Source organism: Rhinoderma darwinii, chromosome 8 (assembly GCF_050947455.1).
Source record: "Rhinoderma darwinii isolate aRhiDar2 chromosome 8, aRhiDar2.hap1, whole genome shotgun sequence".
In the NCBI taxonomy this organism is placed as follows: Eukaryota; Metazoa; Chordata; class Amphibia; order Anura; family Rhinodermatidae; genus Rhinoderma; species Rhinoderma darwinii.
The window spans coordinates 104,915,387-104,936,257 of NC_134694.1; the positions used below are offsets into that span (position 1 = coordinate 104,915,387).

General features: G+C 43.3%; 1 protein-coding gene across 1 annotated transcript in view; it reads left to right on the forward strand.

The window, feature by feature from the left end:
* LOC142659707 (inositol-trisphosphate 3-kinase C-like) overlaps positions 1-17,491 on the forward strand; it is a 63,000-nt gene extending 45,509 nt beyond the window's left edge. The window contains exons 3-8 of the mRNA XM_075836105.1: positions 8,088-8,187; positions 8,598-8,811; positions 10,402-10,606; positions 11,353-11,454; positions 11,558-11,629; positions 14,207-17,491. Of these exons, the coding sequence (XP_075692220.1) occupies positions 8,088-8,187; positions 8,598-8,811; positions 10,402-10,606; positions 11,353-11,454; positions 11,558-11,629; positions 14,207-14,410 (897 nt within the window). The 3' untranslated portion in view covers positions 14,411-17,491. The remainder of the gene's footprint in view (positions 1-8,087; positions 8,188-8,597; positions 8,812-10,401; positions 10,607-11,352; positions 11,455-11,557; positions 11,630-14,206) is intronic.
* Positions 17,492-20,871: the final 3,380 nt, after the last annotated feature.

Here is a 20,871-nt window from a genome sequence, read left to right on the forward strand (position 1 = left end):
TTTGGTCAATTGCTTGCTAGAGCCAACAAAAAATTAGGCAACCTATTCAAGAGAATCTGGCCAGAGTCAGGACCTCTGGATCGTTTTTCTCAAGGTATATGAATCTTGTCTGATTCAAATTTCGTGTTGTGACCAAGCACCCAACAGCCAACTTGCCCTACAATGCCCACCTTTTTTTTAAAAATTGTTTCGTATGGAGAAATACAACTTGTGCAGATGGACAAAGATGAAGGCTGAGGTGTAAACCATGTAGTGTAGAGACTGCCCATTGATTTAAGTGGGCACCATGTAATGCTTCATTTCAACTGCGGAGGTGCTGCAGGAAAATTGAACACTTGCTGTTGGGTTCTCCCACAGATTACAGCTAAATGCTTGGGGTTCCAGCAGTGGAATGCCCTTTGATTTGCTTAACGTTTGGGTAGCCTTCTAACAAATAGTCATTGTCCAAAGCGGACAACCCTGTCTACAACATTGTCACACAATGACATCATACATATTAATAGACTAAAGGGGGTTTTACATTGGGCGATTATCGAGCAGACGAGTGTTCATATAACGCTCGTTGCCAATAATTGTCCTGTGTAAACAGGGCAGCGATCAGCAGATGAACGAGCAAACGCTTGATCATCTGCTGGTTGTATCGTTTTACAAAAGTAAAATATTGTTGTCGGCAGCACATCTCCTGTGTAAACAGGGAGACGCGCTGCCGATATGATGATGATGGTATATGGGGATGAGCGATCAGAGTAACGACCGCTCGTCCCCATCCATAGCTCCGCGTGACAGGAGCAAACAAGCGCCCATCAATGATGTCTCATTGATCGGCGCTCGCTGCGCCGGCCCATTATCGGCCGGTGTAAAAGGGCCTTAAGTTACCATGTTTTAATTTTCAGAGGGTTATTACACTTATTTAGAGGATAGCTCTGGAGATAAAGGACCACTTTGGAAAGGAAAAATAATCAATGAACGTTTACAGAATTAAATTGAAAAGTCGGTGTTTGGATCCCTGTAGAAAGTTGACACCGATGATTGCTTTGTCATAGTAGTCCATACATATATGAGAAGCGTGACTACTTCCTGCCGAGATCGGATTGAAATGGTGCTGAAAATGGCGTTGGCGAATTGTCTAGGAGCCGTTATATGGAACATCGCGGCCTTGCTGACAGATGGTCTCCTTTGACCGTTGTCTTTAACTTCGACCAACAGCCGCTCCTCTTTGTATCAAGTTCTTGGTAAACACTTCTAAAGAACAAATATGGAGCGTCGCGGCGGTCTGGCTATTTCTGTAGCCTTGTTTACTCATGGATTTTTTTATAACCATACTTTTGTGTATTTTTCCTCTCCAACAATGTTCACGCTTGTGTGACTGCGTGATAGCCGAGAGCCGACCTGAGCAGAACAAAGAAATCCCTGTGTTTGGACAGAGTCATGGCTGGGTGGACTAAGTTAAGGAGTCCAATTCTTGATAAAATTGGGTATAGTTTCCTAAAAGTTCCCTCTGGGGAGTTTATAGATTTAATGGGTTATCTCCGGTCAAGAAAAAATGCCCTCTGTCCTCTCTACTTTACCGGATGCATAATAACCAAGACATTCATGAACGGAGATGGAAATTTGCGAGGGCATCCTCTCTGACAAGTTATCTACGTCTGAAAGGGGTTGAATGTCCTCTATTGGTCCCTGTTATCAGCCGTTTAAAGCTAGGAAGAGGCTGACTGTAGTGTTCTTAGTTGGATTACGGGCAAATGTCTGCCCGCGTGATTCCATATATCTCCGGTTCTGACGCGCTTCTAGGAACCCTACAAACATAAGTGAAAGATATTAGCAGTTCCTATAAGATAACTACTTTAGATGTAGTGGTCCTGAACATGTCTTTGTTACCCATAGCAACCAATCATAGCGCAGCTTTCATTTCTCATAGCGCTCATGAAAAAGAAAAGCTGTGCTTTGACTGGTTGCTACAGGCAACAGACATTTTGTGTTTTAGACCATTTAATAAATCTGCCCCATTTATGTTATTGAAGTGAGACTCCAAAATGTGAAGGGCAAAATGGTTGAGGTGTTGCCCGTAGCAACCTATTTAGTTTCGACTCTCTCATTTTTGTTGGTCCTTTGGAAAATGAGCGCATTGTCCTCATTGGATCCATTCTTGTTTTTTGTAATGAATTATATGTATATAATCTGGACATAGAATACAGCTATGTTAATGCACTCTTTGGGTATGTTCACACAGGGCGGATACGCTGTCTAAAAGCCCGCAGTGTATCCTCCCTGGGCGCTGCAGGGAATTCCGGCCAAAAAAAAAAATGCACCAAATTGTGGTGCAGTTTTTGGGCTGGAATTTCCGCTGCAGAAAAATGCACATAGAAGAGAAAAAAAAAAACGTTTCATACTTGCGTAGTCATGGCGACACGTCTCTCTGCCGTCATGCAGGCCGGCATTCTGGGATGACGTTTCGTCACATGGGATGAAACGTCATCCCAAGAGGCCGGCCTGGATTAAGAAGCACAGAATTCTTGGAGGGGGGGGGGGGGGTGTGTGTTTTCTGAGCTGCTCATTATTTACGCAGCATGTGGGTGAGATTTGTTCAAATCTCATCCACTTTGCTGCTACTGTCCAGTATTATGTTGCGGATTTTCCGCAACGGGTTCTGCAGTGTTTATACTACGTGTGACCTGTCCCTTTGGAGAGTAATATATTGAACATTTATGAAACCAGCTGGTGCTAGCAAAAAGTGAAGCACTTGCCTGTAGCAACCAATGGGGTCATTGCTTTGCTTTTATTTTCAAACCAGCGATTAAAAAAAAAAAGCGCTGCAATCTCATTGGTTGCTACCATAAACCAGTCCTTGGGTTTTTATTGCTGCTCCTATAGTCGCCGCCCTATATATGACTACTTGCCATTATTTTTATTTTTTTGTGGTGTACCCAATGAACCCATTTGAATTAGTTTGAATCATTATACATGTGCTCGGCCTTCACGACACCACACACACTCCCTCATTGTCATTAGTCATGTCCTCAAATCATTTCCTTATAAATTACGCTTATGGAAAATGCTGCTATTTGCCAGCAAGGGCTCTTATAAACGCATGATTAATGGAATAATATAATTTGGGCGTTCGTAGACAATCCCATGATCCGCATAGAGACAAAAATAACCGCATTGTATTGTGCTTGGTGAATCGGTTTGTGCCCTGCGAGATCAACAGACCTTGCGGGGCATTTTATGGTGGAGTTTTCTGGTAACAGAAGACTCTTTCATACATTGGGAAAGTACGGCTTATGGATCCTATGGGGACGACGTTCTGAAATTCCACAGCTTTACACGTATTGCAGCTGGTTTTCCCCAGTATTAAAAATAAATGCGACAAACATCTTGTCTCGTACGTATGCACAGGTACTTGCTTGCGGGAAACAAGTATCAGCTGACTGTGCTGAAAAGAATTTCTGATTTTGTGACTCTTCAGCTCTCAAATTTCCACATAGTTTTGGAATAGAGTCAGAACGCAGTAGGGTCACCACAATCTGGCTCACCATTTTATGGGTGACATGGTGTCTGAGCTGCAGATCACTCGGTCGCCCCTTTTGACTAAATTTCGCTGTAGTTTAAGTCAAGGATTTGTTAATTTTACCTCAGGCTTTTATTGTAAGTTATGTCATCTCCTCCATGGTTCCGTTTTACAGGTTTTTTTTTTTTTTCTACATTTGCCTTACAGATGGTCGGGAATTTACATTTTACAATTTCTCGTTTCCACTGTTTGTGTAAATAATGCTTTATTCCGACAGCTGCAACCTCTACAGAATGGAGTTCATGTAAACAGTGGTGTCGAAACGCAACGTCTATATCGTTTTTTTGTTGTGTTTTTTTGTTTTTTTTTTAATATACAAGTTTAGTCATCCTGACAGGAAAAGTACAATTATTAAACTCCAAAGCATTCTGTAAGCAGACATTTGTCACGGCATTGGCCTCTGGACTCCGGATACACTCAGGAAGTCAGAAATGGACTTGGCTGGAGCCACTCCACATGCGATTGTCCACAAAATGATATACAAGTTTAATTCCAAGATTCCTGGAGTGATGTGTTCTTGCACACGGTGGTGTAATAAGCAAGATTCTCTAACATAGCCCCTGAGATGGTACAAATTCCTTGATGGAACTTTTCTGCATAGAGAGGTGAATTAGGGCTCCATAGAGCAGTTTGGGAGCCATATTAAAAGGGTTGTCCAGTCCCAAAAAGTTTGATGGACTCTCTTCAGGATAATCCATCAATATGTGATCGGTCTAGGTCCGACTCCCGGTATCCCCGACGATCACTGCCCACAATGGAAAAACAATCGTATGCCTTGATGGCATCTTTGACGAGTTAAGGCCCTTTTTTCACTGGGCAATCATCGGGCACACCAGCGTTCATAGACATAGCAAACGCTTGTTCAACTGCTGAGTTTATCGTTTTAGACAACTGAAATATTATCGTTGTCGGCAGCACATCGCCCTGTGTAAACAGGGAGACGCGCTGCCGACATGATGATGATGTATGGGGACGAGTGATCGGAGCACTCATCCTCATGCATAGCTCCTTGTAAGGGTAAGGCCACACGATGCGTCGTTGACGCGGTTTTGTTGCGTTTGAAAACCACATACAGTCAACTGCATGCATTTTTTGTCTCTGTAATGCTGCAGTTGTGTTGCGTTTTTAAAGTAAATTATTGATGGACATTGTTTTCACCCTTGTTAAAGTTTGTTATGTGCTTCCTGTATATAGTTCATTACAATGCATTGAAGAACTGTTAGCCCTTATGCACACGACAGGGTTTCCTGGCCGTGCGACGGCCGTTCAAAAAACGGCCGTCACACGGCTGCAGTAGGAACAATAGACCCCTAATGGGGCTAGTCACACGACTGATTTTTTTTGACGGCCCGGGAAACCCAGCCGTTGAAAAATGGGACATGCCCCATTTTCGGCCCATTTCTCCCGGCCCCCATAGAAGTCTATGGGGCTGGGTAATATACGGCCATCACTTGAATGTGCTCCAAGTGACGGCCTTGTCTTCCGTCGCTCGCTCTCTCCTTCTTCTCACAGTGCGAAGTGCATGTGAGGAGGAGGAGGGTATGTTTTTTGCTCCCTGTAGGAGCTTCGGCAACGCTGTGGCCGAGGATTGGGGATTCTGCTGTGTGCCACTACCTACAGGGGGGCTGTGTGCCACCACCTACATGGGGGCTGTGTGCCACCACCTACAGGGGGGCTGTGTGCCACCACCTACAGGGGGGCTGTGTGCCACCACCTACAGGGGGGCTGTGTGCCACCACCTACAGGGGGGCTGTGTGCCACCACCTACAGGGGGGCTGTGTGCCACCACCTACAGGGGGGCTGTGTGCCACCACCTACAGGGGGGCTGTGGCAGTATCTACAGAGGGCAGTGTATGGAAAAAATTGACTAATTAAATTCATCCGATTTTAAAACGGACAGGGGAAAAAAACTGATGCAAAACGGGTCAAAATCAGCTGTTAAAAACGGCAACACGGAACGAAATCGGAACGGATGCAAAATGGATGCAAACCGGCCAGGAAAAACTGCTCAAAACGGCCGATTTTATCGGCCGACACTCAGACCCTGTCGTGTGAATAAGGCATTAGCAAAAACGCAAGCAGTTCAGCAACAACATTGACAGCGCGGTCATTAACTGCATGCGGTCGGACATTCTGAAGATGCATTAACTGCACAAAAAACACATTGTAATATAATAGCAGCAATCTGTCCATAACAAACATTTCACCATTGACTTCTATTGAAAAATGATTTGCTGCGGTTTAAAAACGCAACATAAACGCACCGTGTGGCCGCACCTTAACAGGAGCAAACGAGTGCCGATCAAGGAGCTGTCTCGTTGATCAGTGCTCGTTGCATCGGTGTAATAGGCCTTAACTATCTGTTGGAGTACATTTCCAACAGATCTTTGCTTTGTTGATTTGGTTAAATTAATTTCCCAACAATTTCCAGTTGTTGTTTTCATCGAAACGTCCAACAGTCTTATAAAATTGACTTCACCAAGGTCCATATACATAATGCTATGCGACTAGAGTGTAAACCCATCTGATGCGCAGGTGAATGCTATACATTGTTTACCATTGCGGGCTGGGGAGGAGATAACACTCAATGAGATTTCCCTCCCCCCCCACCAGCAGAAACATTAACATACAGTGTGAATTATAGCAGGAGCTCTTATATACCTCCACTTTTGTAAGCGAAGTCAATAGGTTTAGTGCTCCTTTAACCAGGGGTGTAGCTATAGGGGGCGCAGAGGTAGCAGTCACACCTGAGGGGGCCCAAAGGGCATGTAAGTGCACACTAGTATTATAAATGGCACATGGTAGGTGGGGGCCGGGACCCAGGAGCTTCATGTTATGCCTCCTCCGTTACCTCTATAGCAGTGGACGAGGAAGGGCTTGATTTCCGATCTGTTTTACAACAGGAGTGTTCAGGTTTGGACTTCGTACAGTCACTTGACTGTCTATGGTAGAGACGGCGTGTAATCACATGATTAATCTCGAGGTATTTATACCTGTTAACACCCCAGATTTATATTTACTTTGCTTTTAAGAAAATACATTGTTTTGTTTTTTTTGTACAGTTTTATGTTTCTTTTTATACGTATTCTCTCAAGTGGCTTGTATATGTGATCTGATCTATGGCTGGGGATCTGCCCCTTGCACATCCAGCAGACCCATTACTGGAGTTAGGACTTTGCCCCGTGCTGTGTAACACTTGAAGAATCCATGCTTTCAGTATAGTTTACACACACACACATATATATATATATATACACACCTGACGTGGCTGCAGCTCCCGGACTCCCCGTCTTCTGGACTTATGTGGGTATCCTGCTGATGGATGTGTCCAGTGATGAGGTAACACGATCTCCTATACGGTTGGTTTCCCAGGTTGTCTTTTGGAGTGGTTTATCTCGTGAGAAGAAAATAATAATACGGATACGCCATGTTCCATAATCGTGTGCCTCTCATTGGGCAGATTTATTACTACTGTCTTAAAGGGGTTATCTGATATGTAAATTTTTTTTAAAGGGGCTATAAACCAGAAAAAGCTATGCTTACCCATCCTTGCCCTCGGTGATCCAGCACTGAACCTCTGGCGGCACTTCCGGTGGTTTACATGCATGGAACAGCTGCAGCCTATCAGAGGGTTCAACGGGGCTCACTGGTGGCCAACCGTAATAGATTCGGAACACGGTTTCAGTGTCCAAATCCGCGCCAGAAAACTCTGTGTGAACTGACCCTAAGATGATGTCTGTTCCGTAACATTTCGATTAGGCATGGGATGATACCACAGACTTGTTAAGATTCAGTTAGAAAACTCATCCCTGGACCACCTTGGATTATTGGTTGTGGTGAAGCCTCGTGCACCCGTTTTCTTTTCTGGTTTGAGATGTTTTGCGGTCTTTGTGGTTGCAGGCGTCTTGTGACATGCAGTGAATATTGACTGCTCGCTTTGCTTTAAGTGTCAACAAGCCGCAGATGCCTGGCCCAGCGCGTTCGCACCTCCGGCGAGGGCTTGAGGATCGGCCAAACACACTATATTGTTTCTATTCACCTTGGAGTCTGTCCAGCGGTTTAATATATTTGCAGATATGTATAATATCAGCTCGCAACCATTTCCTCTCCTGCCAAACATTGCAAAGCCGCAGGTCACAAACTAATTATATGACATCTAGGTTGTTGGCTGCAACACCATCCAAAACCGAGGTCTAGTCGTATGTGAGGAAGAGGAGGTCGCTTGCTACTCTTTGTTGTTGTACTAAGTTCACGATGGAGTTCGTAGCATTTTAAATAAGGTCATAAATGTTTCTCTACAAACTTTTTTTTTTTTTTTTTTTCATTGCTAATCTAGAATCTCCCACAGGTGTCAGGTTGACCGTTCCGGAACTGTAACCAGATTGCTGGGTGGTGGCTTCACAAAAATCCTCTGAATGTTTTTTTTAGTTTCTAAGATAAACCTGTGGTTACTTATGACGGTTCCTTCAAGAACGTCTTGTGCTTACGGCTCACTGTCTTTATGGTGCTTTCTTTGCAGAGGACATCCTGGAGGAAGCTGAAGAACATGGTCCATTGGTCACCGTTCGTGGTGTCCTTCAAAAAGCACTACCCATGGGTCCAACTGGCGGGACATGCAGGTAACAGAACATGGACCTTGAGATCTTGAACGCTTCCATTTCTTGAAGAATTTTGCTGTATGTAAACAATGTTCCTCAGGAAGTGAAGTTTATAATGGCGCAATTCTGTGTCTTGTGTATTTATACCGTAGAGTTATTTCATCTCTATTTTTGTAATGTTTTATTATAAAAGTGTTTGTTTATTTTGCCCAGATTTTTCTCTGTAACTTATAAAGAAGTTGATCTTCACCGTTGATTAGCTGTGGCTATACAAACACACCTGGTGGGCAATAAATGAAGATTTGTACATAGTCCTCTGCCTGTAATAAATCTCATGACGAAACCTTTCCTAAGAAGCGTTGAGAAATGTACTCCCCCCCCCCCCCCCCCCCCTCCCTATTAAATAATGATTCACGGTTTCTTTCCTGTAGGAAACTTCAAGGCTGGAGAATACGGGAAAATCCTGAAGAAGTTCTGTCAGTGCGAGCAGCAGTGTTTAGAGTGGTTGAATAGAGACTCTCTGCGGCCATTTGTACCTGGATATTTCGGCGTGGTTGAAAAGGACGGAGAGACTTACAACCAAATGGAGGACCTACTGTCTGAGTTTGATTCTCCTTCCATCATGGACTGTAAAATGGGAGTTCGGTGAGTGATGTGACGTTTGGGTAGTATTCCCTTCTTGTGCACCATCTCTTGTAGAAATAGTGGAACTGTCCTTAAAGAGGCTCTGTCACCACATTATAAGTGCCCTATCTCCTACATAGTCTGATCGGCGCTGTAATGTAGATAACAGCAGTGACCAATCAGTGACCAATCAGCATCATACACTTCTCATTGTTCCAGCCCCGCTTCTTTCACTGCACAATCACACTGTGCTGTGGATCATGCTGGGCTGGAACAATGAGAAGTGTATGATGCTGATTGGTCACTGATTGGTCAGCCTCATACACTTCTTTACAACACACACTTGGTCAAAAGTAAAAACACGGCCAGTTGGTCTTTAAGAAACAAAATCTAAAATTGCTCATAACTTGCTCAAAAATGATCGTTTTTCAAAATAAAAACCACTGCTGTTATCTACATTCCAGCGCCGATCAGATTATGTAGGAGACAGGGCACTTATAATCTGGTGACAGAGCCTCTTTAAAGAGTAACTACACTTACATCAAACTTTTGATATGTCTTAGAGACCTATCAAAAGTTTGGATCGGTGGGGGTCCGGGTGCTAAAACCCCCACCGTTGATGAAACCAAGGTGTAGAAGCGCTCATCGTCAGGCTGAAGATGGCTCCCAAAGATGTTCTATGTAATCCGTCTTCAGCTTGACAATGAGCACTGATCACAGCCGAAGGAGCAAAGCTCTCAGCTGAGCGCTTTTGCACCTGCGTTTCAGCAACGGTGGGGGTCTCAGTACCTGGACCATCGATCCAAAATTTTGATATGCCTCTATGACCTATCAAAAGTTAAGGTAGTTCTTATTTAATCTTTCCATGGGAATGTTTTTGTGGGATATTTAACTTTTCTGGAATATAAACAAAAGGAGGATCAGTCACCTAAGACCAAAGTCTTAAGGCATTCATACATTGTTGATAGGTGAACCGCTGATCAATCTGACATTTGGAACTGCTTATCTCCAGAGGAAACCTGAATGGTCAGGTAATGTCCTACTAGTTTCCCCCTGTCATGAGATGTCGGGGACTGCCCAGCATCTCCCACTGAGATTACAGTGTTGGTCGATCATTCAGACGAGCGTGATTTTCATCCGTGTGCTGTATAGTGAAACAACGCGCAGCACACGGACCTATTGATTTAGGGCCGTTCACACATGCAGGAGTTTTAACGTAGCAAGAGTCCGTTGCGTGAAACTTACTGCGTGTCCTATATTGGTGCGCTATCACGCACCAATGCGCCCATTAAAATCAATGGGTGCATGAAAACCACGCACCGCACATGGATGCACATCCAGGTGCGGTGCGTGATTTGCGCATCAATTCAATTGAAAATATATATTTTTTGAAATGTGCTTTGCGAGTGCGTGAATAACGCATGCCACTGGCAAAGCACACTGATGCATAACGCCACACACACGGACCAGATTCACGCGTGTTTTTCACCCACATGAATCTTATACGCTCGTGTGAATGAGGCCTTAAGAGACATTTAGTGATTATGTTCATCTGTAGTGCTTTGGGCAGATATGATGACCCCATGTAACTAAAATGTTTTCCTTCTTCAGGACATATCTAGAGGATGAACTGGTCAAGGCTCGAGAGAAACCCAAGCTCCGAAAGGACATGTACGATAAAATGGTCACTGTAGACCCTGATGCCCCTACAGAAGAGGAGCACAGACAAGGGGCAGTCCTGAAGCCCAGATACATGCAATGGCGGGAGACGCTTAGTTCAACCGCGACCTTGGGCTTTAGAATAGAGGGAATCAAGGTAAGCAAAACAAACCCGTCTTGTTCAGAATTTCCGACTTATCTAGAGGTTGTTTTGTCTCCGTCAAACTTTGGAGATAGGCTTTTCCGGGTTAAACAAACATTCTTGAAATTGCCTCTTACCGCCTTGCAAGTTATAATTGTATCAGTCATTGTGAATGTTAGTCCGAGGCTGCCCTGGTAACGAAACAAACTGTGGGTCGTAGTCTGAGTACTAGCTCCCACTACACAATGGCTGTCTAGGCTATTACTAATGGGGTCACGTTAATCATAGACTAAGTAATGTACCTATTTTTCCTTTATTGCGTGACATCATCATCGTTGTGCCTGGAGCCAGGCTGGATCAGCTACTGCTTGAGGCCTGTAAACTGAAAGCTAGCGCAGATGGAGGGGATTCTACAGTATAAGGCCATGATCACACTCATGCAGGTTTTGGATCCGGTTTTTTTTTTGTGTTTTTTTTCTACCCAAAGCCAGAAGTGGATCCAAAAGATAAAGGTATAAAGAAAAGACTGACGCCTCTCCTTTTTTTGGTTTCCACTCCTGTGTTTGGCTTAAAAAACGGAGTAAAAAACGTGATTAAAAACTGCGCGTGTGATCCTGGTCTAAAACGGTTAGTGGGATGGAAGCATCCAAGATTATGAAGTCCAGACTGTACTATTGACCGAAACATGTTTGTTAGGTATAATGTGTTAGAACGATTATTTTTAATGTCAACCATTTTTTATTTATTTTTGGTTAATCCAGCGAGCTGATGGGACATGTGACACAAACTTCAAGAAGACCAAACATCGGGAGCAGGTGATGAGAGCAATGGAAGACTTTGTTGATGGCAAAAAAAACATTTTGGTGAGTATCTGAAAACCGAGTGAGACGTGTGGTCACATTTACAATAACATGATGGTCAGAAGAGAGATTTCACCATATTGTATTTTCTCATTTTTAATGGCAGAGAAACTACTTAACAAGATTGAAAGAACTTCGCATTGAACTGGAAAAGTCAGAGTTTTTTAAGCAACATGAGGTATCTATCTCTATCTATCCAATCTATCGGATCGCACTAATCGATCGGATCGCACTAATCGATCGGATCGCACTAATCGATCGGATCGCACTAATCGATCGGATCGCACTAATCGATCGGATCGCACTAATCGATCGGATCGATCTAATCGATCGCATGTACCCACATGAAAGTTAATCCTGGACAGGGGTCTGGAGTCCTTCCAAAGTCTCTACTGCAGCTACCAGCCATTCTCATGTTTTACTACATACGTCTACTCAGAGGGACAAGGGATAGACATGATATTAATTGAAATGGGAATTTCTGACCAGATCAGATCAATAAAGGGATTTTTTCCGTTTCAGCCGTTTCCGTTTCAGCCAATAAACACATTTTCTGTATAATTTCCTCACGGTTTTCAAAATATCTGCTTGCTGTCATTTAATTGGAACCTTCATTCGTTACTTGCAGGGGATTTAAATCTGTGCCAGTCATGTGATGGACACTGGTGTGTGGATCATTGGAAGACCTAGCTCTGATGGCTGTACTGTAACGAGCCGTGCACCTGTGTGCCCACCTCATGACCAGGACAGATTTTTATCCACTGGAAGTAAACACTGAAGGTTCAAGAATACAAGCAGAGATTTAAAAAAAACGTGACGTCCTTCTCATTTTCTAATTCCAATCAATTGCATTGCTGCAGACTCCATTGCAAGTCCTTTCTTTAGCCTCTAGGCACTCCGTGTGCGCCACTGTATGGCGCCTGCGTGAAGCAATAATTGTATTGGAGAATACCCCTGTAATACGGCCTGTTCACCGCATACCTCAATTATTTTTTTTCTCTCACACATGTAAGGAAAAAAACCTATGTGTGCCTTCGTATAAAATCAGGGGCACACAGAGGTAAAGCATTAGACCATAGAAATCTATAGGTGCCAAAATATGGATCAGTACCACATAGATCCATAATACAGTTATATGCACGATGCCTGAAGTGTCGTTGGGCATCTTCTGACTACCTACTAGTCTTTTAATAATCCTTATCACTTTCAAGAGGCTCTGTCACCAGATTATAAGTGCCCTATCTCCTACATAAGGAGACGGGCGCTATAATGTAGGTGACAGCAGTGCTTTTTATTTAATAACACGATCTATTTTCACCACTTTATTAGCGATTTTAGATTTATGCTAATGAGTTGCTTAATGCCCAAGTGGGCGTATTTTTACTTTAGACCAAGTGGGCGTTGTACAGGGGAGTGTATGACGCTGACCAATCAGTGACCAATCAGCATCATGCACTCCTCTCCATTTATTTAGGCAGCGCATAGGGATCCTGCTAGATCCTTATGTGCTGTCTTATACTAACACATTAACAATACTGAAGTGTTTAGACAGTGAATAGACATTCCACGGGATGTCTATTCACAATCTCTGCACTTCGTTACTCTGTCTGTGGTAGTTTCAGCAGAGGAAGTGTGATCTCGCGAGATCAAGCTGTAAATGACAGGTTACAACGAGATTACGCGTCCTCTGCTGTAACTACCACAGAAACCGTAACGAAGTGCAGAGATTGTGAATAGACATCCCGTGGAATGTCTATTCACTGTCTAAACACTTCAGTATTGTTAATGTGTTAGTATTAGACAGCACATAAGGATCTAGCAGGATCCCTATGCGCTGCCTAAATAAATGGAGAGGAGTGCATGATGCTGATTGGTCAGCGTCATACACTCCTCTGTACAACGCCCACTTGGTCTAAAGTAAAAACACGCCCACTTGGGCATTAAGCAACTCATTAGCATAAATATAAAATCGCTAATAAAGTGGTGAAAACAGATCGTTTTATTAAATAAAAAGCATTTCTGTCACCTACATTATAGCGCCGATCTCCTTATGTAGGATATAGGGCACTTATAATGTGGTGACAGAGCCTCTTTCACTCGTTACAAAATGTGATACCTGGCCAGGTACCGGGTTGTGTACATTTTATGATCTCCTGGGCACAGACCAGTCAAGATTTCTTGCAAGAGGTGACTTCAAAGTACCTCCAGAGGTCTTCTGAGCAGCTTCCATACCTACCAGTCCTTATAGCTTAGTCTGATTTCTGTAAGCTGCATGTTTCACGTGTAAGGCTTCATTCACACTAGCGCTAGTATACGTTTACCTCTCCTCCGTCAGAGGACGCGAGGATCGGAAGATTAAACGGAAAGCAATGGTTCTGTTAGAATTACTATTGATTTCAATGGTAATTCTTTGGTTTCAGTTGCTTTCCGTTTGTTTCCGTTCACTACGGTCCCGTTTTTTTTAAATGTAAACAGAAGTTCTGCAGACTGCACTTTTGCTTCCATAAAAAAAAACCGGAAACCTAGCGAATGGCGATAAACGGAAAGCAACTTGAAACAAAAGAATTACCATTGAAAGAAATAGTTATTCTAACAGAACCGTTCCTTTCCGTTTAATCTTTCGTTCCTAGCGTCCTCTGACGGAAGAGAGGTATACGTATACTAACGGCAGTGTGAACGTAGCCTTATATATATAATGTACATGAACCTATACGTGTGCCCGGACCCTGATCTAACTCCTGCATGTTTACCTCAGGTGGTTGGCAGCTCCCTGCTCTTCGTCCACGACGCTTCAGAACTGGCCAAGGTTTGGATGATTGACTTTGGAAAAACTGTTCGGCTGCCGAGCAAGCAGACACTAAATCACCGGGCGCCTTGGGTGGAGGGCAACCGGGAAGATGGCTACTTGTGGGGGCTCGACCACCTCATAAACATTTTCTCTGACATGGTGCAGGACTAGGACTGGAGATTGGCACAAGAAAATAAGCTGCAACATTCTGGACTCTTACAGTGGAATGAACTGAGAAAAAAAAACTGAGAAATCTTGGATTCCCAACCTCATCTCTAAACAGCTGTATCTACTTCAGCCTATTGTATTATAACTATTTTATTTATGCTTTTTGTAGACTCCTAGAAACAGAACACTGGAAACGATGTACAGTTTAAAGCTGGGAGAAGCGTTGAGCTCCGTTCTTTTATAATTTGTACATATATATTTTATTCTTTTCAAACTGATTTTATTATATATTTTATTATTTTTTTTTAAGCTGTTCACTTTAATTAGAGGAAGCATAACCGCTTCCGATACAGGTTGGCAATATTGTGCTGAAGCAATAGTTACTATACACAGGCCACAATCCTTATAACCAGCATTGGGTGAGCATTGTGATTTGTCCCGTGTTGTAGTCTCTTCCAGATTCGGCTGAGCTGCAATACCAGACACAACCTATGGACTAGAGTGGCGCCATTTCTGGAACAAAACAAAAAAAAAGCAGAATCTTTTTTTCCTAATTTTAGGCAACCCCTTCAAGGTCCATGCAACTGTTTTTTTTATATTTTTTTTAGCTGCTTGGAAATTTAACATAACGTTCCTATTAACGTTAATGGAGGAACCTATTTAAAAAGTTGTAGTATCTGGAAAATAAAAAAGTTTGCATGGAGAGAGCCCTTATTATATTGGGGAGATCATTACATGTGCCAGTATCCGTACTTCGTCACTAGTAAGTGCAGAGCTGGCGTAGTACCTGCAAGCTTGACCTTAGCCTTGCCATAGACATAACGATTATGTCTATGGTACCAATACCAATCCGTTCCAGCTAATGGAAATCCGTGACGCTTGGGGTGTATTCACACATCGCATAATTGTTGCGGAATCCGCACTAAAACTCAACCGCAGCATAAAAAAAAAATCTACCGCGGATTCTAGGCATGTTGCGGGTTTTTGCAATCTTCAGCATGCCCTATCTTTGACGTAAATGCAGCGGATTTTCATAACTGATTTCAATAATTGCAATGAGTGAAATCCGCAGCTAAATTCTGCATCGAAATAAAGCACAAAATCTGCATCGATCACATGCAGATTTTGGTATGGATTTCGGTTCCACAGCGTAATATTTATGTCATGTGTGAACCCGGCCTTATTGTTCATGCTTCAAGATTCTGGCTCATTAGTCTGAGAAAAGTGCATGTGGGGCAGCGTAAAGCCAATCCCACCGTACCAATGGCTTTCCATGAGAACTATCTTTCATGTAGTGGGAAATATTCTGAGGTGGGATTGGAATATTACAGCAAAAAATTTACAAACATAGCAAATATTGAACAGCTCTTGAAACTGGGGCTGAGCCATTCATGTATGTCCTTTATTACATACAGAGGGAGTCATTTTATGGGTAGTGGTGCCTCTACTGGGTCCCATGGAGGTTTCCCAGAAGACCATAATAGTAAGAGATTTTACCTTGATAGAAGGTAGATGTAGGGATTCCCCAAGAGGGGAACATTTTTATTAGGGGTCCTGAAAAGGTTGGGAATGACTGACTTAAATGGGTTTCCCATAATCCTTATTTATCCCCTATCCACACGATCCAGCGATCACGAGAAGGGGCCTACCTTACCGTTCCTGGGAGCTCCATAGGCATGGAGTAGTAGTTCACATGCTCGACCACCGCTCCATTCATTTCTATGGGGCGCCGCTATCTTCATCAGCTCGTGATCGGTGGGGGTCTCAGCAGTTGGGCCTCTACCGGTCAGATATTTAGCACCTATCCTGTGGATAGGTGATAAATATTGATTATCGGAAAACCCTTTTAAGTGAATGGATAGGCCGAATATACAAAATTTCAGACAAATTGTGTGCAGATAATGCCACACAACTGCCTCCTACCGAACAACTATTTTGTTTGTTAGGACTGTAATCCTTTGTTTTACTCATGTTTGTGATCTATGTGCCCCTTGCGGCTTTTGGGATGTTTGTTTGTCTTTCGGTTGCACTTTAGTGTCACTTTGTTCTAGATTAGTAGCTGTTGTCTAGGACAATATATAAGCCAGAAACTACTGCCCCGAATTTGACATCTTCCTCTTCAGATGTGTGGAGATTGTCATAGTCTAATGCTGTATAGAAAATCCAATCGTGTGAATTTTGTTTTCATACAAGGACGGGAATTTTATCTTTTCCGGCATAACCAAGGGGTCGTTGTATTTTGTTTGTAGGTCTAAACCAGATTCCCCCAACCTGTGGCTCTCTAGCTGTTGCAAAACTACAACTCTGATAGTTGCAGGCTGTCAGGGTATGATTGGAATTGTAGTTTTACTACCGCTAGAGCCATAGGTTGGGGGAACTCATCCAAGCTTGTAATAGTGTGAACGCGTTGGGCTGTATTCTCTTGGTTGGATTCTTGGTCGGTGTAGGATCTATATATTGTTTTGCCAAATTTGAAGGGTTTTCCTTCTCTCTGTTGGAATCTGTTCCTACTTTTAATATACAGATCACGCACAAACCAAAAATTAGGACAATATGAATGAAGTCCTTGGCTGGGTATACTAGTCCAAATTCTGCCTGGGCCAAAATTGGGCCATTCATTGAGTGAGACATATTCCGATCTATTGACCATTTACGTTTTGCTAAAAAATTCCAATAGTTTAGTTGAAAAGGAAAACTGTGGCCCAGATATTTATTACGTACCAGCTCATGCAACCTGTCCCGTCCCGTCTCCCCCCCCCCCCCCATACCCACCACCACCGGCTTGTTCAGGACTACAAGTCCATGAATGCCCGGCAGGACTCGTAGCAGCTGAAGCCACCAGTTGTCTACTTCTTTGGCAGCTTTAGAAGTATTACTTACCTGGAACAAGGAGTTGCAATATTTGTAGTGTCATACAAAGCAATAACATTGATGCAGAGTGAAATGTAACAATCGGCCTCCTGGGTTGACTAGTAGAATTTTTTTATTTTTTTTGTTCCTTTTTAGCCAAAATGACTTATTTTTACACTATTTCTGTACAACATTTGGAATATGTTTTTTTATAATAAACAAGACCTTTAAAAAGGAAGTGGATCTGGTTTACTGATGATGTGTGTGATAAATGTTCTATTCTACAAAGCTGGAGCTCTAAGCATCAGAAGAAACCAAGGAAGTGGGGGGGCGCTCTGTACACAGTGGAACAATCCGGAAACTAAACAGGAAGTGAAAAGTACAGTCCAAAATAGCTTCCCCTGCTGCTAAATATCTCCCTCAGATACACAGCATACTTCTAGCGTTTGGAAACTGAAATGTAAAGTGTGGCTTATAGGTGACCTTTGCATAATTCCACAATTAAACGACCCCTTGAAATAACACCGTTTACTGTAATTTGTCTTTGGGAAGAATGGGGATATTTTTCCAGCTGTAAAAACTACTTTAATTTAGTTATTATTGGTAAGCCCTAGGCTACATTCACACGAGCGTATCAGATTCACGCGTGTGACAAAGGCGAGTGAATCTGGTCAGTGTGCTTTGAGTGGCATGCGTTATTCACGCACTCGCAAAGCACATTTTTTTCAATCAAATTGGTGTGAATCAAACGGATGAACGGTGCGTGGTTTTCACACATCCATTGACGTCAATGGGCGAGTAGGTGCATGAAAACGCACCAATATAGGACATGCTGTGAGTTTCACGCAGCGGACTCTCGCTGCGTGAAAACTCAAACGTGTGACAGGCCCCCCTGAAATAAATGAGTCCGTGTGCTGCGCGTGATTTCCATGTGCAGCACACGGACGTTATTCACATTTGTGTGAATGGGCCCTTTAGCTACAAACACACGAGCTTTGAAATCGTCACACGGCCGCATGTATTTCTATGGGGCTGTTCACATGGCCGTTGTTTTAACGAACCGTGTGAACGGCCCGTGAAAAAATAGGACATCCTATTTTCATCAGTTTTCACGGATTCCTTATTCAGACTGAAAGAACAGTTTTTCATGCATGGCAGTTCCTTCCGAGTGGCATCAGTTTTTTATGTTCGTGTTGGTGCACATTTTTTATTTTTTCCCTCAGCCTTTCTTTAGCAACTGTTGCGTGAAACAGAGCGCACACTGATGATGTCCGTGTGCTGTCCGTGATTTTCACACACCCGTAGAACTCAATGGGCGCATGGTCCGCAAAAACGGACTAGAATAGGACATGCTGTGAGTTTCATGCAGCGGAATTACACTGCGTGAAAAATCATGCATGTCTGAATAGCCCCATTGTATTGCATAGGTCCGTGCATTGTCCGTTGTTTTAACGGACTGCACACGGACGTATACGTTTCATCTGAATGAGGCCTAAGTCTGAGTGGTCTGTGAAAATGAGACCTCCACAAGTGCAAATCGGCAGTGAAAAACGGCCGTTTTTCACACGTTCATCTTAACAGGCTGTACTGATAGGGCTCACACAACTGCACATGTCAATGCCTGATAAACAAATCTGTCCAACCCTTTAGAGTAGCTCGTTTGTAAAAGCTAAACTAGTGGGCTCAATTGCATGCGCTTATCTCCTCCAGGACTGACCCATTTACCCAAGGACATTCATAAGGCTTCGTTCACATCTGCGTTGGGGTCCCGTTCTGACGTTCCGTCTGAGCTTTCCGTCAGAACGGGACCCTGACTGACCCAAACGGAAACTAGAGGTTTCAGTTTCCATCACCATTGATTTCAATGGTGATGGATCCGGTGCCCGTGGTTTTCGTTTGTCTCTGTTGTGCACCGGACCCGTCGTTTTGCCGGAAGCAATAGCGTAGTTGACTACACTATTGCTTCCGACAAAACTACGGAACCCTTGCACAACGGAGACCAACGGAAACCATGGGCACCGGATCCATCACCATTGAAATCAATGGTGATGGAAACTGAAACCTCTAGTTTCCGTTTGGGTCAGTCAGGGTCCCGTTCTGACGGAAAGCTCAGACGGAACGTCAGAACGGGACCCCAACGCAGATGTGAACGAAGCCTTAATGTAGAGAAGTCCTTTAATGCATTTGAACTGATGAAGTAATTGCTGAGACTACAATGTCTGACTATCTGGCCTGGGCAGTGATAAAACTAGTCATACAGGACCCCATCCCGACAGCTGCACTTATCTGGACACTCAGACCTGTGCACTATACAGCCAGGCGGTTATTAAGTCTAATGGCGGCAGCTCCATCTTGGGAATCCCTCTTTCTGTCCCAGAGAGAATAATTACAACTGTGTAGAAATCATCTAGACGGCCGGTGATTTAAGAGAGAACACAGAGGGGCAGATTTGACTAATTCTGTCCTAACTTTAGAACTGGAAAAACTACACGCCAGTAATAAATCCGGCACATTGTCTAACTCCTCCGTCATGCTCTTTATTCTAGACATTTTTTATAAACTGTTGACGGTGCAAAAAGTGTCTAAAACGCATCATAAATTTGGCGCATGCGATGTACGCTGGTTTTTTGCCGGTGTTTATGCCAGAATTCTGAGCACGTTGCTTACTAAATCTCAATATTCAAAGTGCAAATTATCTGAAACCACAACTCGCATTTTGTTACTTCATGTGATCGTGTGAAGAATATATAAAATTCCTGCAATGTTTGTAGTGTGTGTGGCTTCACAGCTCCCTCATGCTCATATGGGTGTGTAATCCTTTACAACCACTTTTATTGCTCCAACGCATCTAGAATAAAATAAATAAAGGGTAACTAAACTTTTAAAAATCTTTTGACATGTCAAATGTGATAGGTGGGGGGTCCGAGCACTGAGACCCCCACCGATTGCTAAAACTAATTGGCGTGAGCGCTGTGCTGCTTAGTTTTTGATAGGCTTTCCTCGGAAAGCTAAGCGGGCAGTGTAAGGACTCGTAGACTTTCTATTGAGCTCGTACACCGCTCCGAGGAAAGCCGATCAGAAACTAAGAGGCACAGCGCTCACCCGAGAGCTTCTGCCGCTTAGTTTTAGTAATCGCTGGGGGTCTCAGTGCTCAGACCCCCACCGATTAAAACTTCTGTAATGTCGATACAAGGGCTTGTCCACACGAAACAGATTTGATGCAGGTTTTCTGTATGGAATTGAGGACTGAAAATATGCAGTGGAAAACAGCAGCAAAGCTGGCGTAATTGAAAAAAGGTTATCCACACGCTGCAGAAAAATTCAGTCCAGAAATTCACCCGCGGTGCGTAATTTTAATTACGTTTATGTTAAATTACTGCTGCGGAATGTTGACTGATTCCCTGCAATTTTCTGAAGAAATATCACCATCACGCAGCCTTGAAAAAAACCGCAGCAAAATGCGCACTATTTTTCGCAGTAAAAAACGCATGATGTGGTGCGGATGGTCTGCTAGTTTATGCGAAAATACTGCAGAAATTTTCAGCAGCAAATCTGTCATATGTGGACAACACGCCAAAAGCTTTTTAAAAGTTTAGTTACCCTTTAAGCAAGCT